The sequence below is a fragment of the Crocodylus porosus genome, unplaced genomic scaffold (genome assembly GCF_001723895.1).
Source record: "Crocodylus porosus isolate Cpor-Errol unplaced genomic scaffold, CroPor_comp1, whole genome shotgun sequence".
In the NCBI taxonomy this organism is placed as follows: Eukaryota; Metazoa; Chordata; order Crocodylia; family Crocodylidae; genus Crocodylus; species Crocodylus porosus.
Window position 1 is genome coordinate 115,212,735 of NW_017728931.1, and position 14,347 is coordinate 115,227,081.

The 14,347-nt window shown below is 40.7% G+C and overlaps 1 protein-coding gene and 1 long non-coding RNA gene across 7 annotated transcripts in view; both read right to left on the reverse strand.

Annotated features, from left to right (window-relative positions):
* LOC109315686 overlaps positions 1 to 4,761 on the reverse strand; it is a 14,981-nt gene extending 10,220 nt beyond the window's left edge. The window contains exon 1 of the long non-coding RNA XR_002102583.1: positions 4,617 to 4,761. This is a non-coding gene — a long non-coding RNA (uncharacterized LOC109315686). The remainder of the gene's footprint in view (positions 1 to 4,616) is intronic.
* FAM19A5 (family with sequence similarity 19 member A5, C-C motif chemokine like) overlaps positions 1 to 14,341 on the reverse strand; it is a 669,022-nt gene extending 654,681 nt beyond the window's left edge. For all 6 annotated transcript variants that reach the window (XM_019543498.1, XM_019543497.1, XM_019543495.1 and 3 more), the window contains exon 1: positions 14,109 to 14,341. In XM_019543498.1, coding sequence (XP_019399043.1) covers positions 14,109 to 14,220 — 112 coding nt within the window. In that variant the 5' untranslated portion in view covers positions 14,221 to 14,341. The remainder of the gene's footprint in view (positions 1 to 14,108) is intronic.
* Positions 14,342 to 14,347: the final 6 nt, after the last annotated feature.

Below are 14,347 nucleotides of genomic sequence, written 5' to 3' on the forward strand. Positions count from 1 at the left end.
GACTGACTAGCCTCTTGAGCTTGTCAAAGTCGGCTTTTCTGAAGTCAAGGACTTCTGTGTTGCTGACTGACTTGCCAGCTTTATGGCAGATGGTGAATGAACTCTGCAATCACATCAATCAACCTCCTGAGCACCATTGGGTGCGCTGCATCCAGCCTCAAGGACTTGAACACATACAGCTTGTCTAAATAGTCCTGATCTTGTTCTTTTGCCACTGTCAGCTGCTCGCCTTGTACCCCAGGTGCAGTAGTCTGGAAGGTGACCTTTCCTGTGAAGACTAAGGTAAAAAGGCATTGAGTACTGCAGTCTTTTCTACATAACCTGTCATTTAAGTTTCGTTCCTCATTCAGTAAGGGACCCACACTTTCCCTGTACTTCCTCTTGTTGTTGACATACTTGTAGAAACCCTTCTTGTTACCCTTCGCATCTCTTGCTAGCTGCGACTCCAATTACACTTTGGCCATCCTGATTTTATCCCTACATGCCCAAACAATATTCTTATACTCCTCTCTAGTAGTTTGCGCAAGTTTCCACTTCCTATAAGCTTCCCTTTTGTGTTTACATTCATGGAAGAATTCCCTGCTAAGCCACACTGGTTTTCTGCCACACTCACTAGTTTTTTTTACACATTGGGATGGTCCATTCCAGTGCCCTTAGTAAGGTTTCTTTAAAGTACAACATACTGTTTAACTTCATTTCATGTCTAAGGGCTCATTCCAAAAGATTATTATACAGACAGATTTAGATAATCTGGTCCTCTTCAAGATGGGTAATAGTCCATCATCTTAGGTACTAAAAGCTTTTCTTAAATTTAAATAAATCCCCTGCATTGCCCTTATCCAGAAGTCTGTCATCTGGTCATAGCAGGATATCAAAATTAATCTGATACAGCTATCTACCGATAAACCCATGTTGTATTTTGTCCCATTATCCATTTCCTTCCATACCTTTTCTTTAGCATCTGTTATAAAATATTCCCAACTGCTAAAGTAAAGTGAATGTGCCTGGCATTACCTTGATTATTGTTCTCCCTCTTTCTAAAAACAGGAAATAGATTTATTTTCAAGTCATAGGCAATATCCCCAAATTGATAAACTAAGTGATGATTCCATACTAAAGAATTGCTATTTCATGTGTTGTTTCTTCCAGTATTCTAGAGTGGAGGTTATCAGGGCTCCCAGATTTCATGACAAGAGTCTAAATTTGGCTATACTTCAGATGTGGTAATTTCTATTATCTCATCTTCATTCTTCATTGCTATGTGGTACACCATCAATATCTTCAATTACCTCTTCATCCTTAATGAAGGTAAAGGCAAAGTATTTGGGCCATGACCAGGTGACCTGTTGTCTCTATGGTATCTTCAACATCTAGGTGCCTGTTTTATTGCTCCTGGTTTTCCTTTTATTTATGTGGTCAGAAAGTTTTTACTATTAGTTTTAATATTCTTTACAAAATCTGGCTCAACCAAGCCTTTGGCCAGTATTACTTTTGTATTCCTTGACCACAGAAAGATACTCATCCTTCGTGATCTGTCCCAATTTCTAGTGCTTGGAGATCCTCTACTTATTCTTAATGGCTTGTTTGTGGTTCTTGTTCATCTATACAGTCTGAAGCCCTTCCCCATCTTTATTTTCTTCTCCTTCATCTTACGTGGGACACAATGCCTTAATCCTCCCATGCTGTTTCCATATCCAAGTTTTTGAACGCTCAAATCCAATCAATCTCCATAACTAATTGCCTTAGTTTTTCAGAATTAAACTTTCTGAAGACTCCTGAGATATTGTATAGGTTCCTGGCCATTTGCAGTTCTGAACTTGGTGGTCTGTAACAAACCTACAACTGACTGTTTCCAGGGTTCTCCTTATTATTCCTTTCTAATAAGATTCTCACCTAAACAAATTCGGTTTGATCTGTGCTATCACATCTTATTTCCCTACAATCTACCATTTCACTGATGAACAACCTTTGTTCTTATTTCTGTCCCTTCTAAACATTTTATACCTGTCCCTCTTAGGCAACCTCCTCATTTTTCAGACTAGCCACCTGCTTCACATTTGTTATTGGCATAGAAATTTTACAAAATTCTCCTATCCATGCTTCTTTAAGCATTTTCCCCAACCATCCATAGTTATCCCTGATCCTTCTCAGTAAGTATCTGGTTGTATAATTTATTCTCACATAAAAAAGATTAATAGATTCTTCCATGCTCACATCAGAATCCTCATCGGCCCCAGTCAAAGTCCTGAATCTTTCTTTGTGGCAAACAACATACACTTCTGTTTTATAGGTATTCCCTTATGACTGCCTGCCTGCTTTCCTTAGGACTGAATCACTGATAACATAGACATGTTTTTGTTTGAGGGTGCTTGCATCTCTCTTTGACCTATAACTTTTGCTTGGTCTTCTGTCAGTCAGTTGTGTCTTTTGATGGCCTCTGCCATTTCCATTATCCTTCCTGTGCTAAGGTCACCTTTGGGGTTCATTTTTTCTTCTCCTCTTTTGGGACTAGGGAATCTTCTCTTCTTTCATAGCATGGCATTGTCAGATCTTGTTTCTCTCTCCTCTTAATCTTTCAATACATTAAACTGATCTTTCAGTTCTAAAACAAAACAAAGAAAACCTCCCAACTTCAATATGTTGATAATTTGATTCTATTCTTTTTGGGTTGAGTCAGGGAGGCAAGGGAATCAGTTATGTTGTCTTTATAAAAAAAAAACAAAAAACGCAACAAACCCCAAAGGATTTTCTTTCCCATTACAGGTTTACAGGTGTAGGATAACAATTGCAACACCATTTTTTAAAATCTGAAATTGCCCCCAGTCACATTCTACAGTCATATAAACCTCTATTAAACAGACCCCAAAATGTCATAATAAAAATATTATCAGGTCTATAGAACAAACATTAATGAAATTGGAAAAAAGGTAACAAAAATATTGTAGCAACTGTAGTAGTTGTAAACATTTTAAGCCCAATTCTCCACAGACTTTCACCTTGTGCACTTGCTTAGATTGTAGTAAATAAATTTACCAACAGAAAATTTAGGCCTATAGTGTTATTGCTTATGGGAGCATTAGCATATGGCACCTTAGAAGACTTGAAAGAAGATAGGGTAAAGCCATGCTAAATAACAAAAAGATGGAAAGCAGGTTTCAAGAATCTTTAACTTCAAAAATACATATGTTGAGTGTTCTTACTGAATGTCCATTTAGACTTACATGCACATGCACACACACATGCACAGTCACCTCCTTCCCAAAACGAATGTTCAATGCAGTACTTTTGACTTTAAAACAGCCTCAAATTCACTTGTGCAGAGTGAAAGAGTAGTGTAACACTATTCTGAACTGTCTTAAAATAAACTCTTTCAAGATTAACTCAGAATACTGCATTGGTTTAATTCAGTTAGACTTTTTGTAATATGTAAAGCTACTTAAGAATATAGACAAGAGACAGTAATGAATAAAAAGGACTATCCCTTAAAAATGCAACAATGTCAGTTTTCTATCAAGTGTGGCAAGGGGAAAAGTGGCTGTTCAAGGTTTAATACAAAGTACACTTTGTTTCTCTAAAATCAACCTGCCAGCACCTTTAGTTGCACTGGAAAATGCTATCACCATCAAGTGATCTCTCATAACCACTGAACACATATTTACTGATTTTGACTAAAAGTAAGATAACAAGTGTGTCAGGATGAGCAGTCATAGCACTTATTACTATTGTAAACACAGATGTTTCCTAGTCTGGTGATTTAGTTCTAGCAAGATAACCATAAATAATGTATAGCCACTAAGAGCCAAATCCTGCCACATATTACCTTGTGTAACCCCATAGTTTATCTTGCCAAATAGTTCCTACCATCAATATGGGTTATCATAGGAAGGGGAGAAATATTACACCTGATAGCTTTGGAATTTAGTAATGCTTCAGACACTGTCCTACAGAACATCACCTTAAACAAACTAAGAAGGACAGTCTAAAGTGATATACTATAAAGTTATTTTCATCTGGTTGGAAAAACATACACAGAATAGCAGGCAAGGTACAGATGCATAAGTTTTTGGTAGCCAAACCTCATTTCATCACAGCTACCTCGCTCTACTCAGTAGTTATAATATCAAAGACTCACCCTCAGATTGGAAGAATTTATGAAGTAGAATTCCCTTGCTTGTCTATCTTGCATGTGGTACTATTTAATATTTGCATTACTTTTTCAGATGAGGACTATCTAACTTCTGAGCAGCTGGGGGCAACATGTCGCCTGGGCCACAGCTTAGACTGCACAGACTGCACTAGCACAAACCACAGGCCCTCCTGGCTGCATGCCACATGGGCACCCCAGCCTCTCCCTCAGCTCCCCAACTACAGAGTCCCATACTACACAGGGGTCCCAGGATGTGTTCTACGCCATTCTACACTGCACGGTCCCTTTGGGTGAGGGCAGGAAGTGGAAGCCAGAGAAGACGTAGGAATTGGATACTACACAGATTGAGAATCTGAATTAGCCTAGAGATATACTGCACAAATACAAAATGGGGGTTATTATCTAACCTACAGTTGTGCAGAGAAGGATCTGTATGTTATAGTGGACCATAAACTAAACATGAGTCAACAGGTCATACTGTTGGCTACAAATGTCCAACTCAGGATCCTTGAAATTCTGGTTTATTAGGCAGATTGAAACACTGTAAATGAAGTCAAAACATAAATCTTGGGGCTGGTCCCCTCACACACACATGCACACACACAGTTGGAGATCAAGAGGGTGCCGCCGAGGGTTACTTTTTACTGCTTTTTATCTGTCCTTTGCAGACTTTGGTGACTCCCCAGTTTTCAGGTTTGCCCAATTCAGGGGTCTTTGACCCTCGTGGGACTACCCCTTGGTGGCTACTGGATGGCATCTGTCAGCCCCAGGGGTCGTCCTCATGTACATGCAGGTTTGGGAGTCCGTTGATGAAGTTTGATTAATTTACCGCTGTCATGAATAGGGCTCTGGGAGCAGTCAATCTGGAGATATTCAGCCCCAAAAGTTGGTCCCAAGCATTGATTAACTCAGACGGGGGCTTCTAGCGAAGTTTAGAGAATTCCCAGTTGCTACATTGTCTCCTATTGATTTCTTCCGTTGGTTAATCCGCAGTTTCCATAGGTGTTAATTGCCGCTTGTTCCTGAAGCCTGCTACTGTGTTACTGATTCACTCGATCTTTCAGGGGCCCGCCTGATACAGGGAAGTGGGGGTTTGATTCCTGCCCTTGTTAACATTGTTACAGTGTATAACGTACTTCTAAAACTAAACCGCATTTAGTTAAAAGGTGAAGAGTATAAAATATAAGCTACAAGAGTAATGCCATGGCACACAAATAGATAAAAATGCCAAAATACAAGGGGAGATACAAAATACACACATACAAACTTTAAAACACAATTCCTTATCTTATAGTGAAAGAAAGAGGAAGGAGGAAATGGTATAAGAGGAGAAACGTATCCAAAGAGGGGAAAGCAAATGCATGCAAGAGGAAAAGGGGCCTTTCTGCTACAATACCACTACAAAATGAAAGCATCGGACTGAAGCCATGTTCAGATATGCATCTGTAGCACTCCACGTGCCAGAGCACTTTGACATACCACAAAAATAAAGGGCAATGGGTATGCAGATGTTCAGAGCGCCCTGGCTACAAAGTCGTTGCAAAGGCATGCTCTCCATCCAGGGGAAAATGGGCTGGGGAGCTCTTCTCTACCTCCCAAAGGGAGAGGAGTCTATCAGTCTTCTCCACCACTGATCAGTATATCCTGTCCAACACTGGGAAGGGGGACTGGGCAGGCTGTCAGTGATCAGCAGCAGCTGCTGCTATTAGAGTAGTAGACCCCAGTCCCAGGCATGCAACAGCTGTGCTCCCTGCAGGTGAGCCTGGACCTGCACTCACTGAGTGGGGGATTTAGGAGCTATGGGCTGTCACTGAGCTTGCTGCAGCCACTCTTCCCCAAAAAGGAGAGAAGGAAAGAGCAGAACACTGTGGGATGCTGGCAAGTAAAAGACCCACTGTAGCACTACATGTAACTTCAGATGTCCTCCTACATTTCTATTGTGCTCTGGCCATTTTTGGAGCACAAGGGCACACAGTGTTACAAATATGTCTTCACACGGTCTGCCAGGAATAACCAAAAATATAAGACATGTGAAATGATCCTTGCATTCTAATCAGCAGTGGTATGGCTTTAGCTCAAGGTAATGATCACAAAATCACAAAATCAGCTCCTCCCATCTTCCCTCCCCATCACGTGTAGAGTTCAGTTAGTCACTATGGGTGGCTATACACATGCTGTAGGGTGGGGGGTGGTTAATTAGACTAAAACACCCACAGCATCTCATGTATTCAGATTCCCAGATTTCAAAACCGTGGTGAGGGTTGCTCAAAGGAGCTCCCCCGTCACCATTTTGAAATACAGAGCATCGAATACATGAGATGCTACAGCACGCTAGATTGTTCTGATTAGAATGCTCCAACAGGCTTGACTAATCAAGTCTGCTCTAATGCATCCTAATCAAAATGTGTTGGAGCACATGTAAAGGTGCCCTATAACCCTATATTTTTGGTTTTGCAAATGTCAGTCCTTACGGATCATGGCGTACACATGGGTCATCCAGACCTTCAACACATATGCCTAGCCAGGACTTTTGGAGGAGTGGAGGCTGCCCAGATCTTTCATCCCCCCAAGACTGAAGCCAAAGGCCAGATGGAGCCCAGGCATTTGGTGCCTCCATGGGTGTAGTTATATAAGCATCAGGAAATTGAACCCAGATCTCTAGAGTGGCATGCCACAATTCTACCACTGAACTACAGGGGACTCCAATCCTCCATTAGGATGTGTGAAAATAAGAAATAGGTCTAATCCAAACCACTACATTCCTTTGCAAAATGAAATTCTATGTTGGATATTATGACCTGAATTTCAGCTGAATGCTCTCTCCAGGATACAGAAAGTATATAGCAGGTATTTGCTAGTGATGCTACAGAAAAGCTACATTTTGAGTAAGGTGAACTGATCTGAACAAGATGCACACTTGCCCATTCACAATTCCCATATTAATCATGTTTAATATAGTCAAGTCATTGCTAGCATCAGTTCAGTCCTGCAGTTGAAGTTGGGAAGAACTGAGACTATCTAATTATTATTATTTCTTACACACAGTATTTGTACCTTGGTTTCCCTGTTCAATTTTATTTGGCTGCCTACATGAATTCAAAGGCTTAGGTCATGCTGGAGCTAGGAAGTTAACCTAGTCAAGGGAGGAAACAAAGATCAAAAAGTAAGGCAGCTTTGGTCTTGCACATACAAGGCACTTAAAAAAATAATGGATCTCCTATTTTCCACCCAAAACCAAGTTAACAGACTTTATTTTGTCAAGAAAGAGCCCAAAACAGTCTATTACTTTGTAAGTAGGTGCTCTTGACTATATGGGGAGGAAAAGATTCCTTTATGAACCTGAGGCTGATGCCAAGGAAAGGAATCCTGTCCACTTGCTGTTGCCCCATGTTATCAAGTCTGCATAGATATCACAGATGATTTCCAGATGCTGACAGCACACTCTGCCACTGCACTCAGGCAGGTCATGTCATGAAGCACCTGGCCCCTGGCATGGAATCCAGAACTGATTAAACATTTCTCTTGTGTGGAGTTAAATGTCCTGAAAACAATCCAAATTATCTGTATTTTCAGTAATTAGCTCCTGAAGAGTTAACAAATAGGAAATCCTAAAGAAGAAAAGGGTGCGTCTTAAGTCTTGGCTGCCTGGCTGGGGGCTGTAAGCAGTCACCTTCTTCATCTGGGATCCGCAATCAGGAACTGTCTCCTAAAACCAAGGACCTAGAACCATTCTTTGGGAGAATGATACACAGCTCACATTTCTTGTAATACATGGCTGTCAGAAGAGGAGCTGTTTATGGTGCTGACTTTTAATATCTTAGAGCAGGGGTGTTAATCTCATTCTGCACACGGAGCTAGATGAGGGGCACATGGCCAGTCTGTGGGCCACATCAGACCCACAGATTGGCCCCGCATGCTAGATCTAGCCTGCAGGGCTAGTCCAATGTGGGCATATACATGCTGCTTGCAGCAAAGATGCCAACCCCAGCCAGCTGTGCGCATCACATGCAGAGTGTGCTGGCCCCAGCCCTGCAGTGGCTCATGAGGCTGATCCAGCTCCCCTCCTCCCCCCAGCAAGTCTTGAGCATGTGCTGACTGCACTAGACCTGCTCCCTGGACGAGATCCCAATGGGCCCAATCCAGACCAGCCCTGGATTGATGGCACAGGGAAGGTCCCAAAAGGGTGCTGCATGTACAGGATGACCATATGTCCCAGATTGGCCGGGACAGTCCCAGATTTCACAGGCTGTCTCAACATCCCTGCTCTTGGAGAAAATTGAAGCAAAAATCCCCGCCCATACATGCCTGGTTCCTAAGTCATAAGCTGGGCATATGTGGCCAGGTGCAGGCCAATGCAGTACTTTTGCTGCTCCCTGGTCCAGACTCTGCTGGGCTGTAAGTGGAGTCACTTGCCCAGTAGAGTGCATGGGCTTGTCCAACATACAGCCCATGGGCTGCCATGTGGCCCTTCAAGCTATTTTCTGAGGCACAAGGTGCTGCGATGGGAAACAAAAGTAAACACTACTTTTGTTTCAGGAGGGTGATGTGATACCGCTTCCTGTGAGGTCTTTGAATATGGCTCACCCTCCCACTGGGTGATAAATAGTTCATGATCCGGCCCCACATTTCAAAAAGGTTGGATACTCCTGGTACAGAGGAAGGAGAAACTGTGGGATCATATCCCAGCCCATCTGTGCTACATGCCATGTAGCATGAAGTAGATTTTGCAGATTCTGGTTAGAGAACATCACTGAGCATCTCTGCTCTTATTTAAAACAGGATATATCTCTACATCTGTCCTGCCCCTCCCCCACTCCAGCTAGACCTTCCAGTTACCTGATGCAGCAGTGCTTACTTAAGGCATTTGAAGAACTTGTTAAAAGGTCACTAACAAGTGAGGGGGGGGGGTGGGCGGGGCAGAAGGAAGGGACATGAAATACATCATTAAAGATAAGGAAAAAACATTGCTCCCCATATCCAGCGATTAAAATCCAGACAGCAGATCATCTGGACAGATTAGAAGGTATTTGGTCACATAACATTCTCAATGTCAGTTTGGTGCTATGTCTGACAGGTGGTATTTTGTAGAGGTCATTAACTTTAAAGTGCTTTTTTTAAAAAAACAGAAAAGAACTCTCTTAAAAAGGAGCAGCTGTGATGCCATATAAAGAGATGGAATTTTTAAATGTTTTGATTTTCTTTTTTAATGTCATAAAATCATGATCATCTCTTATTTTATCCATAAACTTGACCAAAAACAGGCTGAATAACATGAGTTGATCTATGCTGCATTTATTTGCTCTTTTGAGTTTGGGAAAGAAATACAAACATACCAAGTCTTACAGTAAACAAGATGGTACTATAAATTGATTTTACAGATAAAAAACCCACCACCAGCAATCCAAGTTATATGAGAGAGGCAGATCTGAATAACAAGAGACTGGTAATGTGAGCTAGGAGACCTTGATTCATAGGTCTGTTGTCTGTATCTGACATAGATCAGGAACAAACTTTTGACAGTTGTTCACTGGTTTCTGCAGTGAGACTTGTCAGTTTCTCCCCAGTACTTAGTGGAGAGATGTTCTGATTACAATTCAAATTAATTGCTGGCAGTCTGAAAATATGCATCAAGAAATGGCTGGGCTTGGATGGTATTCATTTTTAAGTTAAATTAATTTCCTTTCACAAGTGTTAATTTACACATTTTTCCTTTTTAAAAAAGATTACCATTCAGAAACTAAAACATCCAAGATCCTCTGACCTTCATTTTAGTTCAGAAAGTCATTACTCTTTCTAAGGTGCTACTAGAACTGCTTGTACAACATCACACTTTTTTTAAACATAACCTTATAAATACACCTGAAAAGTCTAAAGAAAATAGATGTGGTACTGTCCCTGAGTGCTGCACATGCAACTACCATTTACTAACTAATCCATCATTATGATTTGGTTATATTGTGTTCAATAAAAAGAACAATAATGCTTTAACAGGATGTTTCTACTTTTCACTTGTCTTTAGTATGAAATAAATTGTATTTGCATTTACAGTGCAAAGATTTGCTCTGTTACAGTGAACAGTGGTGACTCTGGATTTTTTGTTGCATTAATTATCTCTCTTCCAAACATGCAATTTACAATAGACAAAAAAGCAAACTTTTAACATTTTGATAGTGTTTTTAATATACATCTATTTTGTATTTCCTATTATTACTACAATATTTTTTTTTAAATTTCTACTGCACCAAAGAAGGAACATGCCATTTTCATCCTTCTTTTGCTTATGCAATAACACTAGAGAAGTCAAAGAATCTTTGCTGCAGCAACAAAGCTAATACTGAACCATACTTTGTTTAAACACCCATCACTTAAGTATAAAAAAATCACATCATGTAGAGACACCTCAATATTTACAACTGATAGAACTTAAATACATACATCCAGACTTCATTCTGTAGTGCCAAGAACATGTCTCTTTCAGCACATTGCCTTTGAGTTATAGAATGTTCACTCTAATTAATTAATTTTTCTAACCAAAAAAAAAACAAACCCCCACAAGATCCCATCTGTATTTTTTTCATTGTCTGTACTCAATATAACCTTATAGTATAGAAGTGTTAAACTTGGACAATTCACGTCAAGTAGTTTTCTCCAGTCCGCTACTTTTTGTTAGACAGATTTGACAAATCTGGGGCTAAGTGCCAGGAACCCTCAACTCCAATAACCTCCAATGGCAGCTGAAGGTACTCATCACCTAGCAGGATAATGCTTTTCATTTTTTTAATGTTTATTTATCGTCCTTAACTAAATGAATTTCTTAGTATTGGTTACGATATAAACAGTCTTATATAAGCACACTATTTTTACCATCTCATGCTTGCCTTACTTTTTTCCCTATTAAGCACCTACAACCGTAACTCAGAACATTTCTCCTCAGGAATGGAGAATTACAAGAGTTTATCACTATAGCAACTAACCTAATTGGCAAGATGCAGGTCTCTCTTCAACCATAGGATGGAGCCACTATCCCTAAATATAATCTAAACATTTAGGGGGGGAAAAAAATGGTCAGGTTACCCATGATATTGCTTTAGGAATTAAAAAAAATTAAAGTCTTATTGACTGTACAAGCATATCTTCAAAGCTCTTCATAAAATATATGATAACCTGGCAAACTAAAAAGCTTATCAGTTATTTTACACTAACACTTATCAGTTGCTCCTACTTAAAAAAGAAGAGAGATGACTGTCCTAAAGAAAAAAATACATTTGCAGCAAAAAAAATCCTCAACTAATGTGAGAAAAACAACATTCGTACAATTATGTTGTGAATATACTTTGTCATTCTGAACAGACTGCAAAGGCAAATGAGCAATGCAGGCAGAACAATTTACATTTGCATTTATATGTTTTTACAATAATATAAAAACTTCTGGCTACATTGGAACTGCATCTTCAGGGTACAATTAATATATACATCAATACAATTAGCAATATAAATAGTTCTTTGCTATTCTGAGAAAATAAATATTGTTCTTATTAAAGCTATTTCTAGCAAAACTGTGTGCAGATATTTGTGTAATATTCCACAAATGAAGCCAGAAGGGAAAGAAATTGTGAACGAACAGATTACAGCACAGTAAGGTTTTTTTAAAATGTGGGGGGGCACCCACCATAAAACACACCACGTAAACACTGTTAGAACTTGGCAAGTCTTGTTATGCTTTTCTGAAGGGAAAAATGAAAGTGGGAAAGATAGACCTCCCCTTTTAATAAGCAGAATAATGTAGGAAAAAGTATGACTAAATCTTTATCAATTTTTAAAGATTTAGCATAGATATTTTAAAGGAAAAGAGTGTGTTGTACTGTTCCTAGTATTCCTGAGCATCCTTTTTTTCAGGCAGGAACGTTAACAGTTCCCCAAGCACCGGAGCAGTCACATACAATGTAAATGATACTTCATAGACATTTGATATTGCACCTTGAGTCATTAAATCAGGGAAACACAATATAAACAGTGCAGTGATTTGACACAGCATATTTTAGGCTGCCTGGGTATGTTCAATACTACACAGCATGAAAAATACACAGTATGTTTGAATAAATAACACTACCTAGTATAAAACTGGCTGTCAAAATTAGGGACGTTCATTTAAACGCACCAAGAGATTGTCTTCACATATCAGCTAACATTTGCCTTGTTTAACATCAGTAAGCAATGATGAAAATAAAAAACTGAACAAGTAGTAAACAACAGAACTGAAAACAGAAACTCCTCCCCTCTACCCAATCAGACAAAAAAATTCAATCTTTTCTCATCAATACATATGACTTCTACAAGAGCTGCTGGGGCTTACTGTTACCCTGTTACTAGGCACTGTAAAAGTAGTCTTATCTAGCAAGCCTGTAACTCTCCAGAGATCTGCACTTTAAAAGGAATTTGTATGGCAGCTAATGCACATTTAATAAAATAAGATCCAGCTGAATTCTCTTTACACTTTAACTAATCACCTTCTAATATGCATTTATTGATTATCAGATCACTTAATTCCCAGTGTATTAAAACAAATTCTGTTAAATCTCAATAAGTTGCTTTAGGTACCTGTAATGTTTATGAGCAAACTGAATACTGATTCATGTACAAATCAGCCCTGATTAAAAGGAAAGATTTTTTAACAAGCCATTAAATTCAGAAGGTATAGGATTATAGCAAACGCTTACAAAAAATCCACCCTATGATTTAGAAGCCACTGTCACCCCTAAAGCAGGGTGAATGAAGGTTGTTTGTGCACATGTAAAGTAGTGCATTAAAGGTTCTTTTAGTTAACTGCAATCTCATTCCAGAGGAAACTAAGGAATGGGAAATGTCATAAGGTTAGCGAGAACAGAACAGGGGGTTGGTAAACGCTATAGGCAAGCTTTTTAAAACCAGAATCCATTTCCTTTTCATCATAACCTACACCCATTGCAGCCCAACATGACAAGCTTTGCGCAGAGTCTGTATGTTAAAGTGAATGAAAGGAAGAGTCTCATCCCATAAATTACTGATCCCAGACAATTCAAGTGATAAATCCTTGGGGAAAACAGCCTAGATTCACTTTTGGCATTTTGAGTCATGTGGGTACTCCTGAATGCACTGCATAAGGTCATCACATAGGAACTATTTCCTAGCTCTGCTGCTAAACAGCTCAGTCTCAGACTGGTGACAATTTTGACTTTCTGCAAAGGAGGTGGTTATACGATACAGTGCTCTCAAGAATCATAGCTTTTCCAGCAGCCAAATCAGGCCATGTTCTCACTGTTAAAACCTGATAATCATCTGGGCAAAAAAATAAATAAAAAAAAATAAAAACAATAATAATCTGCAACGCTACTCACAATCGCAGTTTCTATCAATACTGGACACCCCGGTTGAAGGCACTAACATTTCAGTAAGAGAATTTTGTCAAGTCTGAAACAAACCAATCTGAGAGTCAAGGGCTGGTCTACCAGACAGCTGGAAAAGCAATGGCGTGTCTATAATATGCTGCTGAGGTCATGCTAGGGAAATCCTGGGGTTTGTTCCAATGCAGTTTCCCAGGCAGAAACTCACACAGGAGCTGGCTGATATTAAGACATCTGTCACCGCACTAAGTATCTGCTCCCTCAAGGAACCGACCCGACACGAGCCAAGCAGCTCCTCTTCCCAAAGTATGGACGGAAGTGGGCAAAAGTTGGCTGCACTGAACAAATCTGCGAACCGCTGCTGGCGCCGGGGGGGGAAGAAGCCAAGTTTGCTCGTGGCCATGACACTGCCCAGGTGGGACGCAGCCCTGGAGGAGCTCGGGGATGCTCTTGAGAACCACCCCCAGGGCTAGGGGCGAGCAGGGGCAGCCCCCAGGGAGGCGGAGGGCACCCGCCTGCTCCCCAGGACCACGACACCTGGCAGGGACTGCGGTGCCGGCTCACCCACCCCGGGGACTTACTGCAGTAGGCGATGAGGAGGCTGGCCAGGATCATGACGGCCCAGAAAGTTGAGGACATGCTCGGCAAGGCGTTGGCATCTTTCCTCCGGCTTCTCCTGGGAGAAGGAGCCATTGAAGCCACTTGCCCGGGCGAGCTGGAGAGCGAGAGGCGCGAGGGCGGCGGCAGCTTCAGCAGCAGGCGGCTCCCGCGGGCCCCGGCCGCCGCGCTCCACGTGTAATCCCAGGGAGCCGCGCCATCC